The sequence below is a fragment of the Melospiza georgiana genome, chromosome 6 (genome assembly GCF_028018845.1).
Source record: "Melospiza georgiana isolate bMelGeo1 chromosome 6, bMelGeo1.pri, whole genome shotgun sequence".
Classification (NCBI taxonomy): Eukaryota; Metazoa; Chordata; class Aves; order Passeriformes; family Passerellidae; genus Melospiza; species Melospiza georgiana.
The window spans coordinates 41,453,980-41,475,587 of record NC_080435.1 but is presented as its reverse complement, the minus strand read 5'-3'; the positions used below and the strand labels follow the sequence as shown (position 1 = coordinate 41,475,587).

Sequence of the window (21,608 nt, the reverse complement as noted above, 5' to 3'; positions counted from 1 at the left end):
CTTCACAAGCAAAGCTAAAAAAGTTACTAAGCAAAGATGGAGCAAACATTATGACTTGTTACTAAGAAGAAATAAGAAGAAGTAAGAAATATGAAGTCTAGGAGATGAGTTATCACAAGACAGGGTATAAAGCATTGTATATCAATCCACTGTACAGCACATTTCTAATCTCTGCAGCAGTAAAAACTAAAAAAAAAAGCTACAAAACGACACAAACCTCTCCCCCCTTAAAACCACACATGCCAAAAAAAAAAAAAAAAAAAAGAAAGAAAGAACAGATATCTTCAAAAACATTCCCCTTTTAGGAACATGACAGAATGAAAATATCGACTTCAGAGCAGCCAAAGAAAAGCTGCACATCCAACCCTGATGAATGAGAGGTTGCAGATGTAGATAGTCTCCCCATAGGTTTAAGGCCCAAACAGATCATCTTCTACTTCATAGGTAGGAAGGAAAGGAATGCATCTGTCTTTTCAAACTACTACAGATCCACCAGAAAGCAAGAGACATAGATACAGTTCAGAGGTTTTTTCCTACTTACTCCAGTGCATCTATAGGATCTTCTTCCTCCTCTGAGGATGAGCCAGTTTCCTCCAGATCTTTAGCCATCCCAACTGGCATTTCCTTTGGGAGTTTTCATACAGCCCAGTCCTAGTTGCAAGAGCAGTTACCTGCAATAAGGATTAAAAGCAGGAATGAAGAGCTGAGCAGGACAGGGAGAGCTATCAGGTAAGTACCACCTCCTGCCAGCACGGATTTCTCACAATACTATCAACCAGTCTGTTTAACATCTGCGATTTGTTAAACATCCCCTCCGAGCCACGCGAGTGCAGCAAGCAGCATCACCTTCCAGCAGCTCATTCCGCACCTGCCCGTGAGAACCACCCGGGCACTTACCGGTAACGCGCGTCCCCGCCCTGCCCTGCCCTGCCTCGCCTCGGGCCGCAGACCCACGCCAGGCCGGCCCAGCCCAACGGGAACCGCCCGCCCAGCCCGGCCCGCCGCCCGGGGACAGCCGGACACCGTAACGCCTCCACCGGCGCAGGAGCGGCCCTCGGCCCGGAGGGGCGGCTGCGGCCCGGCCTACCCCGCGCCAGGCTAAGCACGGCGACCTCCGGCGGCCCCAGAGGAAGCAAGAGCGGCGGGGAGCGCCCAAGGCAGCGGGTCCCCGTGCGAGCCGTACCTGCCCCCGCACGCTGGGCCGCGCCGGGCCGGGCGCACAAGGCAGCCCCGGCCCCTCCCGCCGCTTCCCCGTTACTACAACAACCGACGGGCGGCGGCCCCGCCCGGCGCGCAGCCGCCCCCGCCGCCTCACTGCGCAGGCGCGCTCGACCCCGCCCCCTGCCGGCACTCCCACCTACTCCCGCGAGGTGGGCGGGGACGGGGCGGGCGCGCCTCCCGCGGGTCGAAGGATCCGATTGGCGGGAGGCGGTGTTGCGTGCCGTGGCGCGCGCATGGAGCGGCGCGCAGCGGCCAATCGGAGCGCTGGGCGGTGGCGCGGGCGGGAACGCCGCTGGTAGCGGGCGGGGACTCGGCCCGGGCCCGGCGGGCGCGCTTGGAGCCGGCCGGGAGGATGAGCCGGTTCCTGAACGTGCTGCGCAGCTGGCTGGTGATGGTGTCGGTCATCGCCGCCGGGAACACCCTGCAGAGCTTCCGCGATCACGGCTTCCTCTCAGAGAAGCTATACACCGCCAGTCCCGGCCTCGGTAAGGGCCGCGCCGGCCGCCCTGGCGCCTGGAGGCCGCCCTCCAGCCGGGGGCCTTGGACTGTCCTCGGGGTCCCTCCTCTGGGGCTCGGGAGCTGCCCGCTGCCCCGGCGAGCGCCTCCACGGCGGGACGGGGGGTGGCAGGCAGGGCCGTGCGTGATGTCCATGTGCTCCCTCCTTCTTTACGCAGTGAATGGGCTCCAAGCTCGAACCTTCGGCGTCTGGACCCTCCTGTCATCCGTGATCCGCTGCCTCTGCGCAATCGACATCCGTAACAGGACGTATGTAAAGCAGCACCTGAGAAATCCATTAGTTTGCTTGCTAGACACAGCCTGAGCTTAGGGGGCGGCACAGAGGAGGGGGGGAATCAAAAGCTGTTCCTGAACTTTCGATGGCGTTGACAGCATTCTCAGAAGAAGCTCAAATAGCAGTGTGGGATTTGCGCGGTAGCTGCTGCCCCCTTCTTCCTCTGTGGGGGGACAGGCTGCACCGTTGAGTTCTGTCCTTAGCTCAGTCAGAAACAGGTAGATCTGAGAACCTCTTCCTTCTCTTACTGTCACCAATTTCTGAGCTCCAGCTTGGAAAGCATTTTCTGAATGCCGTTGCTGCTCTGTTAATTAAGGAATTGCCAATGCTGTGGTGTGACTGATGCTCAATACTTTTACTATGACAGCTCAGCTAAAGACTGGGACAGTTTTAGGTGCCCCATTGCAGTGGTCTGAACCGGTTGCTTTCTTTCCTACACTTACCTGGGGCTGACAGCAAGGCCCGAGGGGCAGCCTGATGCTGAGTGGGAGACACACCATTTCTCCCTGTGCTAACAGAAGAGAAGGGTTTCTGAGAGGGATTTCTAAGCAAGATGACTTGAGGTCTGTGCTAGACAAAGCCTTTATTGGAGGTTGCTAAAATGCTTTTGGCAGTGCTTCCTTCAGCCCTGCAGCAGAAGTCACTGTTCACCTGGCAGCATGTGCTTGGATTGCCCACGGTTATCCGAGGTAGGGAGGTGCAGGAACCAAACAATATGTTTTTAGAGGGTGGTGGCAATGCCATTTATCAAGAATCAGTTGTTTCTTTGAGGAATTTTATCTTGCATCTCTTGAACCTGCTCCCTTTTCACCAGCCGTGGCCCATAGAGGGTAGCAGAGCACAGGTGGGAAGACACTGGGTGATGCAGCCTGAAGTCAGCCAAGTCCTGCCACCCTAGTTCTCTGCTCGTCCTGTTCTCACCTTCTTTATGTGTGTGCACATACTTCTCATTTCACTGGTGCCCTACTCGTGCTCTTCACCTTCCTTCAGGCCAGATAATGCCTGTGAATTTCAATGCACCATTGAACACGCTGCCCCATTCTCCTCTCAGCTGTTGCCCAGGGAGATTTTGCACCTCACTAGGCAAGGGACAAAGTCCCCTCTGTGCTGCCAGTGAGATCAGATATGGCAGCATGCAGGTTTCTTTTTTCCCACTCAGCCATATTCATGCCCATAGTATGGTACGATAACCTGCTTTTTTCTGCTCTTCAACAGCCTCTACCACATCACACTCTTTACCTTCTTCTTGGCCCTTGCTCACTTCCTTTCTGAGGTCTTCGTATACCACACTGCAGCCCTGACAATTGGAGTCATGGCACCCCTCATGGTAGCAAGTAAGTAGAGCTCTGTATCCTCCCCCTGCATACTCTCCTTGGAGCTATGACAGCCCAGAAAAACTGCCCGTGCAGCCATGGGCTGAGGGGAGGGTAGGATGCCTCATCTCTTGTCCAGCATTTTCTACACAATCCATCCTCTATCCCTGTCACAGGTTTCTCTATTTTGGGGATGTTGATTGGACTGCAGTACCTGGAGGTAGAAGAACTATCACAAAACAAGAAGAAAAACTGAAGTTGAGGGCTTTTAGTGGGTCAGTGTCATCTTCTGCCTTCACTGCCAGACTTCCACAAAAGCTCAGCTGAACTTCTCCAGGACACCAGTCCCACTGGTGGGTCAATGTTGGACTCTGTCAATCACTGTCATTATCAAGTTGTTTTAGTCTTGTCCTGGCAACATTTCAACTGACTGATGTCAAAGACCAAGTCCCAGAGGAGTTTGTGTCAAAGCTTATGGGAGGCAGTTGGTGACTGAGTCCCTGGGTAGCAGGCAAAGCCTCTGGCATGCCCAGAGCACTAAGGACTTCTCTCCTAGTGTGCCTGTGGGGATAAGGTGCAGAACTATCCAGGATGTGCTGAACACTTTGGACCAGAAAGAGAGAATGGGTGCTGGCCCAGGCATTGCTGTGTAACTTGCATGTGTGTGTTCCCCAGGGGCCATTTCTAATAAATGAGAAAAAACTGCAGTGGGCTTTGTTTGTCTTTCTGCTACACAGCAGTGGGTAGAAGAACAGAGCCAACAGCACCTTCCACTGTATGCTGCAGAATATATAATCTCTCTTTACAACAAACCTACCTTTCCCTGAGTCCTTGCCACAGAGTTCCAGGTCTGTGTAGCAAGTTATAACTACAGAAGATGGAGAAAATAGGAATAGGTTCCTTAGAACTAGAAAAATAATGCCCAAAACAGTGGGCAGCACACAGAATCCAGAAAAAAAAAAACAAACCAGGAACTCCTAGCTGGGAAGATAATTCACATGCAGAAGAAAGAGGAAACAAAGGAAAAGAACATAGCAGTAGCACTGGGCAGAAAGATGATTCTTCTGTTCTGCAGAACATTTAATGAGCCACATATAGACTGCTTCCAATGATTTAATATGAATACATCAGGTTTCATTGCACACTTCAGATGTTTATATTTTACATTAAAATTTCCATTGAAAATCATTCTAAACCCCCATTCTCAATCCCAAACTAGCAAAGATAGGACTTCAATCATAGAATATGCTGAATTGGTAGGAATTTATCAGGATCACAGTCCAACTCCTGGGCCTACACAGGACCCCTAAGAATCACACCATGTCCCTGAGAGTGTTGTCTAAGCACTTACTGAACTCAGGCTGTATCAAAATGTAGTGTATCAAAAAATGTTAAAATTTCACCAAAAAAAGTTTTGTCAAAAATAGTTTGTCAGAGAGGAATATTTTCAACCATTCCACCTCAGTACAGCTGTTGTCCCCTGCCTCAAATAATACATAAGTAACAGCATGATTTAAGGCATATTAGGACACTTGATGTCTCCAGCAGGGGTGGGATGCTGGAAAGGATGGAGACGTAATAAAAGGATCTACAGTTGTGTTTAGAAGATAAACAGCATACAGATGGGAAGTGTCTGTAAGCCACAAAAGCTGGTAAGTAGGCACCTTCTCCTCTATTATGAAGTGAGAAGCTTCCACACTGGAGCAAAGCTGGATTCCATCATACCCCTCGCTGTGGCTGCGAAGAGCAACACAGCCTTGGCTGGTTTTCTCAATATAACACTTCACAAAAGTTTGTATGTAATATTGAAACATGCAAAAAGCACCTTATTGTTAAGGATGAAGACATGGTCCTCAGCCCAGGGAAATAGTGGTTTAAGTCACTTTTGTTGCCAATGTAGTGATGAGCTAGATTTAGGCTGCAGAACTAGTCCTTGCCTCAAGCTAGAAGGCATATTGGTATCTCTTAATTACTCCTAATATGTAAGAACATCAGGGCAACCCCAGTGAATTCTGAGTAGAAGTTTATCCAGACTAAAGTGCTTTATCTGGGAAAGCCAAATAATAAAAGAAGAGCTGGCAGCAGCTGGTGCACTGCTTTGCACTTGCTGGTAATGTACTGAGGCCTCTACTCCTACCTGTGCAACACAGAGCACCATGGGAACCAGGGCAGAGCAACCCCTTTTCCCTAGAGCCAGCTCTTCCAGGGCTGCTCACAGAGTTAAGTGTGATCCAGCTTCTGCCTTCCACCTCACAGCCACATGCAAGGGTTAGCCTGGTACTGTGGCTTTTCTCTCAGCACATATGCTTTTTCCAAGCATACATGGTGGGACTGGGAAGACACAGCAGATTTTCCCAACTTTTCCTCCCAAACACCAAAACAGCATGATGCAAGGCTAAAAGTGATGAAAGCAACCCCCCTCTTGTTTTGCTCTTTCACACTTTCCCCAAGCAGTTCACAGGGCTCCTGTCCCGAGGCTGCTCCCCTCCCATGGCATGCATGTGACAGGAGGATGGTGCAGGTAGAAGAGATGGGAGTGAGGGGGGCTGTATCTCCCAGCTTTGCCACCCCTTCACTTCACAGCCGTGATTCCTCAAGGACTATGGGATTAGTGTAGGCTTCTGGCAACACTTTCTGCAAGTCAGAGAAAAACAGTATGGTTAGGATCCTGGCTGGCCAGAGCCTGGGTAGTTCATAGCTCCCTACTACTGCAGAAATCCCCAAAGAAGAATCACCATCCTCAGACAATGCTGCTGGTTCCCTCTTCCTTCTCTTGCCACTTTGACTGCCCAGGCAAGGGGCACTGGGGTAGCAGGGCAGTGCAACATCCAACTGTTTAAGCTACTTGCTGTAGTCCTCAGAGCACTAGCGTGGTCTGCTAATTCACTGTGGGGCTGATACCACTGGAGGGATCAGATCCACAGCCAGCTCACCAACAACATTTCACTGTGACACAAGCTCAGCTACAAGCATGAAGCTGCAGGGCCAGTTCCCTGGGCAATGGAAAGTGCACTCCATGCCATGAGGCAGCACAGGGTCTGTGCAAACACCAGAGAGAACTTGCTTTCTTTACATCCTGAGGAGGTTCAGCACAACCACTAGTTCCCCTGTGTTCTTACTCCAGCCTGTTTGAGGCCTCTTCAACTCCCAGACACATCACTTATCTTGCTCTTCTTCCAAGTCTTTTCATCCCCACCCCCACTGCCCATTGAAGTGCTGGCCCCCTCTGTCCTGCTTCTTCCCTTTCCCCAGCTCGGATTTATGGCTGAGATAATTCCACAGAGCAGTGCCTTCTTCAAAGTTCACTACTCGTATCTTAAAGAGATGTAAGAAATAAGAGGCAAACATACAAAAGATTTTTTTTCTCCATAAATCCTGTAGAAGAACCAACCTAATTTCTTTGAACCTTAAGATGGAACAAGCTTTTCCCAGAGGAAAATCAAGGAAAATGGAGACTGCTGCCCAATTACCACCCCATCCTCTGTTTCATGAAACAGCCAAACTGTTGTAATTCCAGTTCAGCTTTCCTGGGTGGAGTTTGACAAACTCAGCTTCTGAGTCTTTCTGGGGTGTGTTAGGATTAAACTTGAGACTTTTTTTCCCCCTAGTGGATTTTGGAAAGCATACTTCTCAAGTTCTAATTCTGCTTACAGTGAGACACAGCCCAGCTGTCACCAATTCAGAAGACAGCACACAGACTTGTAAGGGTTAATGTGGAGTCTCCTGCAGCCGGGGCTCTAAGTTTACTCACTGTAAGGCAAGACTGATATCTGAGGCAGAAATCAGAGGTGCACAGGAAAGAGGTTCACATCCCCAGTGCAGTTCAAGAGAAATCCAGGCAGCATGGAAGGAAGAGATAGGAAACAGTCTCATTTTGAGTAGGCTCTTACACAATCTGTAGGTGAAAAGGTCTTACAGAAGTCAGCAGCAATATCCCAAAGCAGAGAGTGAGATAAGGAAAGCGCCAAAGACATGTCTGAAAGCAAACACCAGGAAGTGCAAAGAGGGAACTTCAACAAGCAGGAAGGGTAGGGGGGATGCATGAAGTGGTACAAGAGGTAGGAATAAGGGGAAATCCACACTTAGACTTCAGAAACTCCACCAGAATGCACCATGGAAGCACTCAAGCAACTCAGACCAAGTTCCCCAAGCACCTCTGGGGTCTCAGCACCAGTTATCTGCTGTGGAGCTACAGGAGCAGAGATTTAGATCAGACAGTCTGCAGGGCTCCACCACCTTGGGAAAGGAAAGCTTCTCTCACAGCTGTGAGTCACAGTACTGGAAAAGGGCATACAGATGGCCTACCTATGGCTTTGGGACAGGAGAAGGCTGCTTGCCACACAGTAAACAGAGAAATGGAGTAGGGAAGTTTGGGAAGCAGAGAATGGGTACACATTGTTTGTGCCTACTACACAAAACTCCAGCATTTTTTTATTGGCAGTATTTCACTAGAGGCCAAGCATGGTGCAGCTTCCAACAGACTCCAGTAAGCTACTGAGGGTGGACACTTGTCCTAAACAAACTATGGAAGATCAGCAAAGGTACTTTTTCTTAATGCAAAAGAACAGTACAAAAAAGGTTTGCATGGATGCTGCAAATCACAAGCAAATGAGCATGAGCAGTACACAGCATATTCATGAGTATAATGTACATGCTCAATCAACTGACACTACTACGAAATCTTAAGGCACAACTCTGGAATGGCTTCAGATGCATTTACAACAAAGGCAGCACACAAACAGCCTCATTGTCACATGAAACAGGCATTTGATTCAAGCATCCAGAGATACAGAAAGCTAACCCAGCTGGAACTCTGGGAACTGAGGCAGAGACAAAAGTGGGGAGGATTGTTGGGACCACATTACAGCTAAATTAATAGAGGACAAGGTGTACACAAGGCCATTAGGTTAATTTCATCTACTAACTGCAACACTTGTTTATAACCACAGCAGATGAGGGCACCAAATAGAAGACAAACTGCTACACAGTCAATGGTAGAGTGCTTCAATGGAAAGTGAGATATGCACAACTCCACAGCTCTGCATGCTCTGGAGGCTCACAACTGACTCCGAGTCTTCTCCTTGCAACAACCACAGAATTGTTTATGCTGAAGAAGACTCTTAAGATCACCAAGTCCAACCATTACCCAGCACCACCAAGTCCACCACTAAACTGTGTCCCTAAAAACTGCATCTACACGTCTTATAAATACCTCCAGGGATGGTGACTCTAACATTTCCCAAAGCAGCCTGTTCCAATGCTTGACAACCTTTTCAGTGAAGAAATTTTCCTAATACCCAATCTAAATCTCCCATGGTGTAACTTGAGGTTCCTTTCCTCTTGTCCTATTGCCTGTTACTTGAGAGAAGAGACTGACCCCCAGCTCACTATGACCTCCCTTCAGGTTGTTGTAGAGAGTAAAAAGGTCTGCCTTGAGCCTCCTTTTCTCCAGGCTAAACAACCCCAGCTCCTTCAGGTGCTCCTCACAGGACTTGTGCTCCAGATCCTTCACCAGCTCCATTGCCCTTCTCTGGATATGCCCCAGCACCTCAATGTCCTTCTTGTAGTGAGGGGCCCAAAACTGGATACAGGACTTGAGGTGCAGCCTCACCAAGTACAGGTGGACAAACCCTTCCCTAGTCCTGCTGGCCACACTATTTCTGACATAAGCCAAGATGCCACTGGCCCTCTTGGCTACCTGGGCACACACTGGCTCGTGTTCAGTGGCTGCTGACCAGCATCCCCAGATCCTTTTCCAATGGGCAATTTTCCAGCTGCTCTTCTCCAAGCCTGTAGCACTGCTTGAGGCTGTTGTGACCCAGCTGCAGGATCCAGCACTCACCTTGTTGAACCTCATAAATGATCTCAGCCCATGGATCCAGCCTATCCAGATCCCTCTGCAGAGCCTTCCAACCCTCCAGCAATACTCCTGCCCAATTTGGTGTTTGGTCTGCAAACTGACTGAGAATGGACTTGATCCCCTCATACTGTATCCCTCAAAGGCATTAAACAGGACTGTCCCCAATACTGAGCCTTGGGGCACAGCACTGGTGACCTGATGCCAGCTGGATATAACTCCATTTACCAACACTCTCCCTGCCCATGGGACCTTTCCTCACACTTCCATCAAAGTATAGCAGCTTCATGGTCCCTGCAGAACATGCCCTAATCTTGGCAGGGCTAAGGCTGATTTTCCCAATTGACTCACTCTTCTTTGCCTGTTAGTCCTGTTGGCTGTGGCACTGTATGATACACACAGTCTATCACACCTTGAAAAGCAAAGGGTAGCATGGATAACTTAGTAGACCAGCCTGTGGCACAGAGGACAGTGAGTAGTAAAGCATTCCACCCCAAAACCAATTCTTTAAAGGGTTCCTGGTATCACCTCCAGCCAAGAATCTGCACTGTAAAAATGACAGAGAAGTGACTCCAAATGTCTGCACCTCCTCTCCCTAACAAATGACTGACAGCTCAGTTCTTAATCTGCTCCAGCACCAGGCTTTTCTTTGGTGCACCTAGTTGAATCTCTACATCTCTGTCTGACATGAGTCTAGGGGGATCTCCACTCTGTTCTTGGAGGCTGTCTTGTCCTTCCTCTCAGCTGAGTACCTGAGAAGACCAGAAAGATTCTTGATACTCTACAGCCATTGCAGTCACCCCAGAAATGCCATTGGCTTCATGCCTGTGACACCCTGGGAACATTCAAAGTAGATTGGTGCAATTATCCTACCTTGGTGTGTATAAGCTAGTGAGCAGGAGTGGCAATTGATGGGGTTAGATTTACAAGCTACAGTCCCATAATCCATGATCTGATTGCTGCCTTGGAGTCTCTGTAAGGACAGTCACAAGTCAGAAAATATGGAGGCAAGTAGGAAAAGAAATTAAAGCAGAGCAAAATAAGGAAGGGAAGCAGACAATGCAAGAAACCAGTCAAATCACCCAAGCATGTGTAAGGCAGCTGTGCCACACAGAAAAGCCCCAGTACCTGACTTTGCCAGAGCTCTCCACAAAGGCAGCACACAGCGCCCAAGCCCAGCTGGCTGATCCCCTGGCCGAGGCTTCCATCTTAATGCAGAATACCAGATTCAGCCTACCATCAGTCAGTTGAGCACCTGCAGTTGGTTGTTAAGTTTGAGAATACTCAGGTGAGCTCAGCCATGTGGAGGACACATTTGGGGGTGTTGGTGAGGTGTGCAACATGACTTCTTCCGAGCATGTCTCCTCAGGGGGAAGGAGCTGCCAGTGAAATTTTTGACTGAATGAGACCTGTTATCTCACACACATCCCTCTGGTTCTTACTACTGTCAGTTCTGGAGACTTTGAGGATTATAAAATTGACATTGCACCACCTTTGCTCTGGTCTCAACACTCTTCCCCATGCAGCAGCAAGCTCTTGCAGTAGTACTCAGACTGAAAAGGATTAGGCAGAAATGTACAATTCATCTGATGAGAGAAATGTCTGACAAAAGGAAAGGATCTACTACTAGAAGGCATCACCTTCACTCAGGCCTTCCACATCCATGTTATGAATTCAGCTCACAGTGCTGCCAGCATTGGAGAAGGGCAGCACTGTCTTCTGAATAGACAGCAGAGAACTGAGATTTTCACACTTTGCTAGTCATGGTTGCTGATGGTCGCCTAAACATTGAGTGGATATCTCTGCTAACATCCTAGAAGAGGAGCCCAGAGTAATACAGAAAATAGCCTCAAGGAACCAGTCCCCTCCCTTTCCCGCATCTTCTGACAGTATCCACTGCAATTAGTTCACCCACGTGCAAACAACTGCATTTACTGCACAGTACATTACACCCCAAGCTCTGGTGTGCAAGTATGAACTAGCAGCCTTGTCAGCAGCACTATGCCAAGTGTGAGCAGCCAGGTTGCTCAAGCCCTCACTTAGGCTTTGGCACCTTAGCTTCCTCCAGTCACATACACTGAACCCCACTTGACAGCTAAGGGCAAGGAGTAAGAGGAATAACCTAACAGCCTAGGGGCCTAGAATAATAGTTACTCAGCTCTACAAAAGAGCAAAGCACTGAAGGCCGCAACACATTGTCAAGGGAAAGAAGCAATCACAGCACTGCCCTACATCTGGCCCTAGCTGGTATGAAGATGTGTGAAACCCTGCAGAACCCCAGAGCCTACAGATTCTGCATGACATTAACACTGAGCAAATAGAGGCCCCAGCAGCTGGCAGAGCTGGGATTACATCCAGTTTGAAAATGTCAACAAAGAGCTTCCCCACAAGCCACCCCTTTTCCTAGAAAGGAGAGAGGTTGGGTGCTGTCCTGAGCTAATAGCAGGGGCACAGCAGGGATTGAAGGGGGATTTACTCACTGTCTGTTCATTTTCCAAATTGGCCCGTTGTCTTCGGAGATCAGCCTTAATGAATGCTGGAACAGAGGGAGGAAGAGAGATGTGAAGGCAGTCAAGTCACCATGCAGGGCCCAAGTCAATTTCCTCAGGCCTCAAAGGAGCAGCAGAAGCCCCAGAAGAGATAGAAACATATTACAATGAGCAAGAGAAATCACTCTCCTGGACAAGGCTGAGAACACTTCTGAAACAGGCAGGATAGAGATTCTTTATTGCAGCTTTAGAAGATGCAACTTTGAGACCCCAGCCAGAGCCAGGGAAAAAAGCCTTGGCTCTTCTTTGTAAGCAGAGCAGATGTTTAAAGAGGAACAGCACTGCTATGGGACTGCTGTGTGGGTTCTGCCCTTTCCTGCAGGCACTGTGAAGCACAGACAGATGACTCTTCAATGAATTAAGTTGAAAAGAGGGTACATTATTACAGCACCGAACACGTGCAGAATCATTTCCAAAGGCATGTGCAAAAAAGTCACAAGTTCCTGCTCTCTATTTATCCAAAAAGGTTTTACACACTCAAATGGTTTCCAGGATGGTTTCTACAATGATTATTACATAAATATTAGCTCTTGCCTGGTATTATAATTAGCTGAACATCCATTACAGCTGCGCAATTGTCCTCTTTAATTGGGTCAGTGGCCCTCTGAGGAGGAAGTAAGATGTCTTCCTCATGGTAAACTCTTAATCTGTGTCTAGTTGGCAGGGCTCCTTGACTTGCTGGTCACAGTCCAAACCTCCTCTCATTCTTAGAATCCAGTGGTATTTATGGTTCCTGCACTCTTACAATACTTAATTTATCACCTGTCATTCCCAACCTCGTTTCAGTTATCCCCACCCAGTATCAATTAGTTTCCTTGTTAAGCTCTAATCACAGCATATGATCTTTGCTAACTACATTTCTAACTTAACTCTTTGACTCAACTGCACACAAAAGCCTCCAATGAATGTGTCAAGCCCAAGGCAAAGTCAGAGCAAAAGACTTAAAATTTTAATTACCTGTCATAATGGTCCCCAGGAACAGGACAGAACAAAGCAAGAGGTTTCCTGCCTTTGTCTCAAAGCGATCCATGATTTGCCCTTGGCTAATGGTCAAGGCAATACCAAAAATCTACAAACAAACAAAGGTAATGTCAAGCTATACTGCTATTATAAAGCAGCCCAAACCCTTTCCAATCTTTACCAAAGTATCAGAGCATAGAGGCCAGTCAAACAGTTGGCCTAGTCAGGCTAAAGTTTGATTATAAATACATCCAGGGGCATCTCCTTGCAGCTAATGGAATGACAGATGACCCTGATGGGTGGAATCTCATCTCTCACTGGAGACAAACCAGAACTCTTAAGAGCTATGTTGGAAAAGGCAAGGATGACTGGCACCCTGAAGTATTTTCTTAAATACTGCTTAGATCTGCAGTACATTACACCATAATGGACAAGAAATAGGACTCAAGGCTTGGAACTACAATTTAATCTCTCTGCCTAAAAGGAGGCAAGCAGAGGGAAAACAGCACACCTACCTGTGCTGAGACATTAAGGAGTCCTGATGATGTTCCTTCTGATTCTGGGTATGTCAACTCTGCAGCAAACTCAAAGCCCAGGGGAAGGTATCCTGTCATGAAAAACCTGTAATGAAGTACACAGAAAGGAAGACTCAGCAACTGCCAAAGGAAGACTGAAGAGGTACAGTATAGACCGTAACTCTAAGCAGCATCACCCCCAGCACAAACAGCCATGCCAGCCCACATGCTTTTCACTCTTGTCCACTGTCATCTATGGGGCTGTGGGTACCACTTGCTTCCCAAAAGCTTCCACTTACCTGGAACAATTAAGCTGAGCAGGGTCACGATAATGTCCCTCACTCAAATGAGACACATACAAGTGAGAGATGGGAAGGGCAAATAGGAGCCATTCAGGTACCATGGCTCTTCCCAGTCCCTCCCACAGCAGTTCTGCCTCCCTGCTTACCCCCTCCCATCACATGCTGAGGAAAGCAGCCTGCACATGGACTTACCCCAGCAACCCAGCGGTCACAAAGACCACCCAGAGGTGGCCCAGGCTCAGAGTGAAGGTATAGACTATCATTCCCACCAGAGACATGATATAGACAACTAGCGTTGTTTGCCTGCAAGAAAAAGCAAACAGGGTTTTATTTAATCCAGTCCTCCTTTTTGCCCACAGATCTTAGTATAGCTTGTAGCACATGGGTAAAAAAAAAAGCATTTAAAAGTTGCCAGTCTCTTGGCACTCATGCCCAGACAGAGGAAATGGACTGACAGACAGCATGGAAAGGCCTGCACACAGAGCAGCACATCAGAAGAAAGATCCCACCACAGGTTGACAGGTGCCTGGTCATATATGGTACATGGCACTTGAGGGAGAGAACAAGAGCCAATTAAGGAGATCATTAATCTTTCTTGGGCATCCTCTATACTATAGTCAGTTGAATATACTTAACTTATAAGCAGGAGCCAAGGAGATCAAGCACTCTCAAGCAGGAAAGTAAAGAGGTGTCAACACTGCTAGAGTCTTATGGGCCTATATTTTTCAGTGCTGTCTGAAACAGCTTTCGTTGCTGCTCCTTTCTGTTGTTTAAACCACCTGCTGTATTTGGAGAGGTGACATGCAAGCCAGGTTGCCCTCACAGCCTCACCCTCAAGCCACGCGAGCATTTAGCATTCAGCCAACAGCAGCTGAGGCACAAGCTCTTGTCTGGGTGCAGAGGAGACCAAGACACCCTGTGCTCAGGAGGTATGCCAGTCACACCCTGGGAACAGCCACACCTGCAGCCAGGCCGTGCAAGGATCACCAGTGAGCTCAGCACTGCGAGACACAGGCAGCAGCCCAGGCCAGCTTTCACCACAACATTTAGCAATTGTCATCCTTGACTAGACAGCAAGAAAACCCTTCCCACATTAAAAAAAAAAGGCTCTTTTTAGTACAAGAGGCAGCAGTAAGTCTTCCCAGTACATAGTTTTGATGAGGAAAAGGAGGGAAAGGAGGAAAAGGTATTTACCTGACTGAAATTCCACCACAATTTTGAAAGCAAAACAGTTACCAGAGTCGATAAAACCTCTTGATCACAATCTTTTAGGAAGAAGTTACATGTATTACCACAAGCTACTTGTGTACTTTCTCCCAAACTTAAGTCTTAATCCATTAAAGAATGTGTTTGATATCAGTTCCTAGAATTCCACTGAAGAAACTAAATCTCAAACTATTTTCACTTTTCCTTTTTAATGTAAATGATCACTGTCAAAAATCTAACCCAAGTATGCACTAAGTATTACAATGTGTAAGAAAATGTTTCCAGTACACTGAATTACTACAGATAAATCCAGACTGTTCCAGCTAAGGTTCTCTCCTCCTTCACTGCTGCAATGACTGCAGTCAGTGGGGCACATTCTCACCCAAACATAGGCCTGAGAAGCTAATTTCAGCCTTCAGCTATTGATCCATACTTACAAGGTTCACCAAGCTCATTTAATATATTGAAAGACTAAACAACATGCTGTGGCGAGCATGTTGTGTATTTTGTTTTGTAAACTTGTTGTGTATCAAAGGAGTAGTTAAATCTCTTTAACCTCCAATGCTGTATCATTTCTAGAGAATGTTCTTTCCAAAGTTTTCACTAAAGGAAAAATTCAGCTATGAAGGCAGCATAAAGGGACTGCTTACTTCTGTTATAATCCATTGCAGAGAGCTGCTACATGGTTGGCACAGTGCCTGGAGGCTGCAGAAGGAGAAGAGCTGAAAGACCGACTGAACAAACAGCAACCCCAGAGAGTGAAAGAGATGCAAGCAAAAGCTTTTTTCTGCTCAATACAGGTTCCTCAGGTATGTCCCATGAGTTCTTATGCCTCTCATGCCCTGACAAGCAGCCATGGAGGTAAGAGATGATTAGGAAAGGAGCTCAAAGCTAGAATTACAGTTCTATACTTGGGCTACATGAACCAAGTTTGAACTGGGTGCTCCTTCCACAAGCAGGAGTCTCCAAACTACATAGCAATTAGTGCTAAAATACTGTGCAGGCCTCCAAGAGGTGGCTGCAGCCTTTGGTTGAAGTTTAGTCACTGCCAGCAGGGACACACAGTCCATGGAGTTTTATAATTTTTTTTCTCACCACAGCCAGTTTGGGCTCAGTGCAGAGGTCTCAGGACAGTCACAAAAAATCTCACTCACTCAGTTTTCTAGGCTTATGGTTCAAGTATTCCAAGGGATTTGTATCTTATTCAGTGTCATGACAGCTGCCAAGTGTTGCACTTCACCCTTCATCTCCAGGCAAAGGTGATGAATGAGACAGTGACCAGATGTGGTCAAGACTTTATTTCACATTGATGCTATGTCATTAGTCAAGCTGCGAGAGAGGAGTTCAGTTCCCAGAACGTGCTGTGCCCCACAGAGAACTAGAGCAGGCAGACTCATAGCTGCAGGCAAACTCTTGAAGGTGTTCTTCACTGAAACTGCAGAACTGTGTAGAGGACAAAAAGGAGAAAACTGATCCTGCCGGGGGTACCTCATGTATCAAGTTTTCCTGAGTCATTAGGCTGCAGAAGGACAAAATTAATCAACAGACCTTTGTAAAAGAACAAGACCACAGGCTTGAATGTTGTGAGAAATACAGACCAGGAAGCACCCTGAAGCCATGAACTGCTGCCTGCTCACCACACACCCTCACAGGATCTGAACAGAGAGCAGTGAATGCAAATCCTGCTGCAGGAAACAGCCTTAAGCACACAAGCAGACTTCTCCTAAACCTGAAAGGCTTAAGACTTAGACTTCAGCAAAACCCTCCTTCCCCGAGCATACCACTGATGACAAGAAAAGGAGATTTAGAGCTCAGCAGTCCAAGAAAGACACAAAATTTTGAATAGGGTTTAACTGAGATACTGGAAGACACTGGTGCACAGCGAAACAAAATCCCCTGGGGAAAGACACAGAGGCAGAGCGTTCTCAGGAAGTGGCCTTTGACACCCTGTTCACTAGAGAACAAGAATACTCTGTAGCCATAGGGGCACTGGAGCATGGAAAAATGCCCAGGTTTAGCTTAATAAGCCTCTTATCATAGCCATAAATCTCATGGGAATGAGAAAAGCATAAAGAAGGAGAAGCAGATTCACAGAGCATTCAGATTCACAGAGCAGATTCAGCACTGCATTCTGGTGTTTTTAGCAACCTACTGCCATGATGGCTCTACAGGGACTGACAATTTTCATAGTCTGGAACAGGGAACAGAGACTGTCCACTTAACAGGCTGATTAGTGCAGCGAGTACAGGCTGGAAGTTAGGCATCCTGCCACATTACCTTAGAGAAACTGAGATTAACCCAACCCTGTGCTCTGGGAAGGAAGCATGGCTACAAAGGCACCAGTGCCAAGTCTCCATGGCACAGCCAGAGGGAGATCTGTGAAGGACCTGACACACTTGTCACTTAGATGAACCTAACCAGCCCTGACATTCATCTGCCTTCCCAGTCACATTCCCAAACCTTCTGAAGAGGCAGATTAAAGGGCCTGCACAAGGGACTGTGAGAAAAAAGAGACCTTGGGGGAAAAGCCAGGCAGGGCCAGCACCCAGGGAACAGGGTTGAAATGAAGAACACATCTCCTGCTGTTCAGTCAGCTCCAGAAGAAGCCTCAGAGTAAGGAATGGGTATGGCCCAGCCCATGTCTCACAAGGTCACTTGGACAAAGAAAGCAAGTGACACGAAGGGATTGCAGCTGCAAAAACAAAGTCAAGCAACATCTGAGGCAACAAATGAACAAGCTGGGAGCAGGAGGTGGGATGAGGGGCACAGGCACATACAACAGTTTTAGCTGCTCACAGGGATGTTGTGTGTAGCTCCAGCATGCTCTCCTGTATGGACAGGGATGACGGATGGCCTCCACAGGCTTTGCCATGAGGACAGCACATTCCAGGCTGCACACAAACCCAAACAAAACCCTCGATCCTATGCTCCCAGGAGATGTCATTGCTGAAGAGACAGAGGCGTCAGATGCTGGAGAAAGGGATGAATTGGAGAAGACTGCTTTGGTTTTCACCACACCCTTATCCTTTGGCATTCAGTTTTATGCCACTTTCTTCCTGTATGAAGGTCAGAAGAAAGGACAGCCTTGGTAAATTATTTATATAAGACATATGGCAGGACAGAGTGAAGACATATTTACTACACAAGGACTAACCTTGTGTAAAACAGGCTATGATAAGAACGCCCATATTGCTGGTCAGGCTAAGCTGAGAGAGCACTCATCTTCTCACTTGGAAGAGAGCCAAGTGCCTCATCCTCCACCATCTTTTCTCCCTCCCCCAAATTTTTGTACTTTGCATCTGTACAGACCTAAAACACCTCTTGGGGTCTTCTGCCTAGTCAATGGAGAGAGAGAGATGGGTATTTCTGACATCTTGCCTTATAGAGATGCAGCAATGAAGGCAGAGAGTACTGACTGCAACCAGCTTGATCTGAGGCCATGTGAACACCGCAGTTTAAAGAAAAGCATAACCAAAGAGAAGTGCTGATTAATTCAGTTCCCAAACACCTCATTCTGAGCCAGACTACCCTACCAACACCAATGCACCCAGCAGTCTCCAGGTGTCACAACCTCATCTGTCCTCTGAGCCAGGAACTTGATGTCAAAGCTATAAGGGTCTTCTCCTGATTCTATGATTCAAAGAGATGGAATGCTCTCAACAAGCCATACCACCAAAGGCAACCCCAATTCTTGCACTGCTCGCTCATCACTACATAACCCATGTGTTTATTTTAATGGACCAAATTTGCACCTGCTATTCCAAAAACAAGAACAGTGCAGGGACTTGCCTGCCAAATAAAAGCAAGAGTGCAAGGCTTATTGGTGCCCGAGCATGACAGATGGGGAAAGCCTGACTTAGCACAGCCTCACCCTTTCAAGGAACTGCTGATGGTACAGTAAAGATCAAACATGCATGTAGAGCTCTGCAATTCCTTCTGTTATTAACCTTCCACTGCTCCCCTCAATCACAGCTGGATCCCATTCATTTGCTTCCCTCTCTCTGCAAGCTGACTAAAAAAAGGACTTAATATCTTTCCTTCCTGATTTTCATGTGCTTACCATTTTATTCTTGACACTATCTCAGCAACAGAGGGAAGGGGGAGGGTACCCACCTAGAACATCTGGCATCTTGACAGTTTTTTTTTAAATAGACTTTTAAATGGGGCTAAATAAAGACTATGTAGCACTCAGGAAAAAAAAAATGTGCTAGTTTCACAGAAATCCATTTTGTAGGCTGTAATGGAGAACAAATTCTTAGCAGGGTTTTTCCTCACCTAAGGCTAAAACTATCTCCCAATAGGCCCTGGGGTCTGTAGAATAAACCCCACAGGTGACATTGTCCTATTCTTCTGCACTGTTAGCCAGCTCTGCCTACCTATGTAATCTCTCCAAGGAAGGAGTGGATGCAGAACAAATACAGGATTTGTGGATTTTTGTCTCTCTCCCGTTCTCCCAAATTTCAAGTCCCAGCTCTGCATGTTGAGTCACAAAGCTCTTCGAGCCTTCATGCTGCAACCTAACCTCACTTATGGAGAATCAGGAAGATCATCCAGTCTAGCAGTTCCAGCTGAGGCTACCTTAACACTAGCCCTGGGCTGGAAAGAGACAAGTGACATTGCATGGTTAGCAGTGCAATTCTAACAGTTGTATTTCTATTTCCCAGGACTCCCACATGAGCACTACTCAGTGCCACAACCATCTAGACACAGCAACAAACAACCTGCCAATCCCAGAAGTCCTCACCTACTGTTATTTCTTATTAGAGAAGCCAGTTTTCTATTTCTGATCCCTGCACTGCACAGGGAGCTAGGGCCAGAGGCCACTTCAGAAGTTGCAAGCTCACAGCCAGCCAGATTAATCTAAGCTGTCTACAATGAGACTGCATTTCTGGCCCAAGATATGAGGTAGGATAATGACAGTAGGACTCCCCCAGATAAAAAGCTGCTGCAAGGAATAAAACTCTGAAATTGCTTTCAAGTCATTACCAGCACATCACCAGTAAAGCCCCCTCTCACCCAACCTGCTCAGACAACAGGTTGTAGCACAGTTCTCAAAGCCAGCACAGAAATCAAAAAGCTAAGTGGACCCCAGTATAATAGACAAGAGTCTCTCTGTATCACCTGGGATATCCTACAGAGGTGTTTCTGAGGACCAGGAACTGTAGGACAAGCAAAGACTCTTAACTGTCCCTTTGCAGATGGCAAAGCATGCTGGCCAGATCTGCCTTCCCAACTCATAGGGCAACAAGCACAGCCTCATCCACCCGTAACCCCAATAACCTTGTGCCTGCCCTAAATACAGCAGCACGCCACCAACACAATGCCTCTGGGCACTGGATTCAATGTGCCTTTCATTAACTGGACAAAAATTCACAGAGGCTGGTTTGTAAGGGCTGACAAATGGTCTGGTACAGTCTTGATTCTGCTTGTGCCAAGAACTCTCTCATCCCTGGCAAAGCAGTTATTGGGCCATCTCATCTTCTCTGTGAGCCTCCCTAGGGACCGCCAACACCAGATCTCGTATGGGCCCAGTGCTGGCTAATGCACAGCTCCAAACTTCACCTTACACTAACTGGGTTTGGAAGAACCCTATTTTTTTTCCCTACAAATCCTCCCAATGATTCAGTCTCTACAGTGGCAACTTGCAACTGCACAGGGTTCCTCCTTGCACAGTATGGAGGAAGAGCACAGTCACCAGGGCACAGGGGCAAACAAGGGACTTACTTGTAGGTTTTGGTTTTGTCCAACCAGATGCCAGAGATCAGAGCCCCAGCCATCCCCGACAGTATAATGGTGAGTCCAATCCTGCCAGCATTCACCTCCTCCCCCTGTGGTGAGACACATACACACTCACACAAGTGCAGGAGCTAACTCATAGCCAACCAAAAGCAAAGTGCACAAAACCCAGAGAGGAAGAGACAGCAAAGTTAGTCTTCTCACGTGCTTTCTGCTGGTAACACACTAACCAGAACTGGCCTTTGCAGGAACACTTTTGGGCCCACTATGAGCCAGTGCTTTCTGGTCCATGAAAAAAAAAGTGGTGTGGCAATTATGTCTGAGCCAACTATGAGAAAAATGTGTACTGGCCAGCGTGAGCAGATAGTCTCAAAGGAGTTAGCATAAACTCTACGAAGCTTGCTGTTAGGATTTGGACCAGATTGACTAGGAAATACTGGGACTCACTATGAGGCAGAACAGAAAGGAGCTCTGTGGCATGCAGCACCAGCAGTGAGCTGTACAATAGCTCAGGTACAGAAGAACCCCATCCTTCTGCCACCAGAGCATGAGCATGGGCAACCTCCTGGAACAGATGTCTCAGCAGAAATCACAGTTAGAAACAAGTAGAGGAAATTACTGGAAGATTTTCTCATAACTAAATGCTTTCAATTAAGGTGCAAAGGAGCCGTCTTTTCTAGAGCTCATCAGCTTTTGCATGGGGTGGTGCAAAGGCAAAAAGGAACAGCCAACTTGTGCTGGACCCAACTTGTGTTGGACAGCAGCAAGCATCAGAGAGGGCCATGAGGGTTGGATGCACTTACTGGGTAGTGATGGATCACCATGCGGTTCAGCAGAGTGGACAAGGCGTAGAAACAACCTACATTCAGACCTGAGAAGGGGATAAAAATGCAGCATATTCAGAGCCTGCTCCTCTCCTGCTGGGCTGTGAAATGGTAGAAACGCAGAGAGAAATCTTTGGGACCATCAATCCAGAACAAGGCTGCAGTGTCTCAGGAGAGTGAGCCAGACTGGCAGACATAGGATACTGAAAGAAACGCAGACCAACATCCAGGCCTCAGCATGCAGAAGGAAGAACCCTGCAGTTTCAGGATGGTTCCTATCTAAGCAGCTAGAGGAAGGGCTGTGCACATTTCTGGTACTGAAAGGTCTTGCAACT

General features: G+C 47.6%; 3 protein-coding genes across 6 annotated transcripts in view; 1 reads left to right on the top strand and 2 right to left on the bottom strand.

Annotated features, from left to right (window-relative positions):
- Positions 1-1,238, bottom strand: part of TTLL5 (tubulin tyrosine ligase like 5) — a 132,495-nt gene extending 131,257 nt beyond the window's left edge. For all 3 annotated transcript variants that reach the window (XR_009114530.1, XM_058025396.1, XM_058025397.1), the window contains exons 1-2: positions 1,184-1,238; positions 542-671 (exon numbers count right to left, since the gene is read on the bottom strand). Coding sequence is in view for 2 of the 3 variants with exons in the window: in XM_058025396.1 (XP_057881379.1) it covers positions 542-621 (80 nt within the window). In the remaining variant the exon portion in view is untranslated. The remainder of the gene's footprint in view (positions 1-541; positions 672-1,183) is intronic.
- Positions 1,239-1,506: 268 nt separating this feature from the next.
- Positions 1,507-4,031, top strand: ERG28 (ergosterol biosynthesis 28 homolog). Its single transcript, XM_058026303.1, has 4 exons — positions 1,507-1,706; positions 1,896-1,986; positions 3,227-3,345; positions 3,501-4,031. The coding sequence occupies exons 1-4, from the start codon at positions 1,574-1,576 to the stop codon at positions 3,578-3,580; spliced, it is 423 nt and encodes a 140-aa protein (XP_057882286.1). The 5' UTR covers positions 1,507-1,573; the 3' UTR covers positions 3,581-4,031.
- Positions 4,032-5,595: 1,564 nt separating this feature from the next.
- FLVCR2 (FLVCR heme transporter 2) overlaps positions 5,596-21,608 on the bottom strand; it is a 32,978-nt gene continuing 16,965 nt past the window's right edge. Inside the window, exons 4-12 of one of the 2 annotated variants that reach the window (XM_058026620.1) lie at positions 21,253-21,320; positions 20,438-20,541; positions 13,700-13,810; positions 13,206-13,311; positions 12,688-12,799; positions 11,662-11,717; positions 10,055-10,154; positions 7,076-7,094; positions 5,596-5,958 (exon numbers count right to left, since the gene is read on the bottom strand). In XM_058026620.1, coding sequence (XP_057882603.1) covers positions 5,925-5,958; positions 7,076-7,094; positions 10,055-10,154; positions 11,662-11,717; positions 12,688-12,799; positions 13,206-13,311; positions 13,700-13,810; positions 20,438-20,541; positions 21,253-21,320 — 710 coding nt within the window. In that variant the 3' untranslated portion in view covers positions 5,596-5,924. The remainder of the gene's footprint in view (positions 5,959-7,075; positions 7,095-10,054; positions 10,155-11,661; positions 11,718-12,687; positions 12,800-13,205; positions 13,312-13,699; positions 13,811-20,437; positions 20,542-21,252; positions 21,321-21,608) is intronic. The other variant, XM_058026621.1, reaches the window with a different exon arrangement.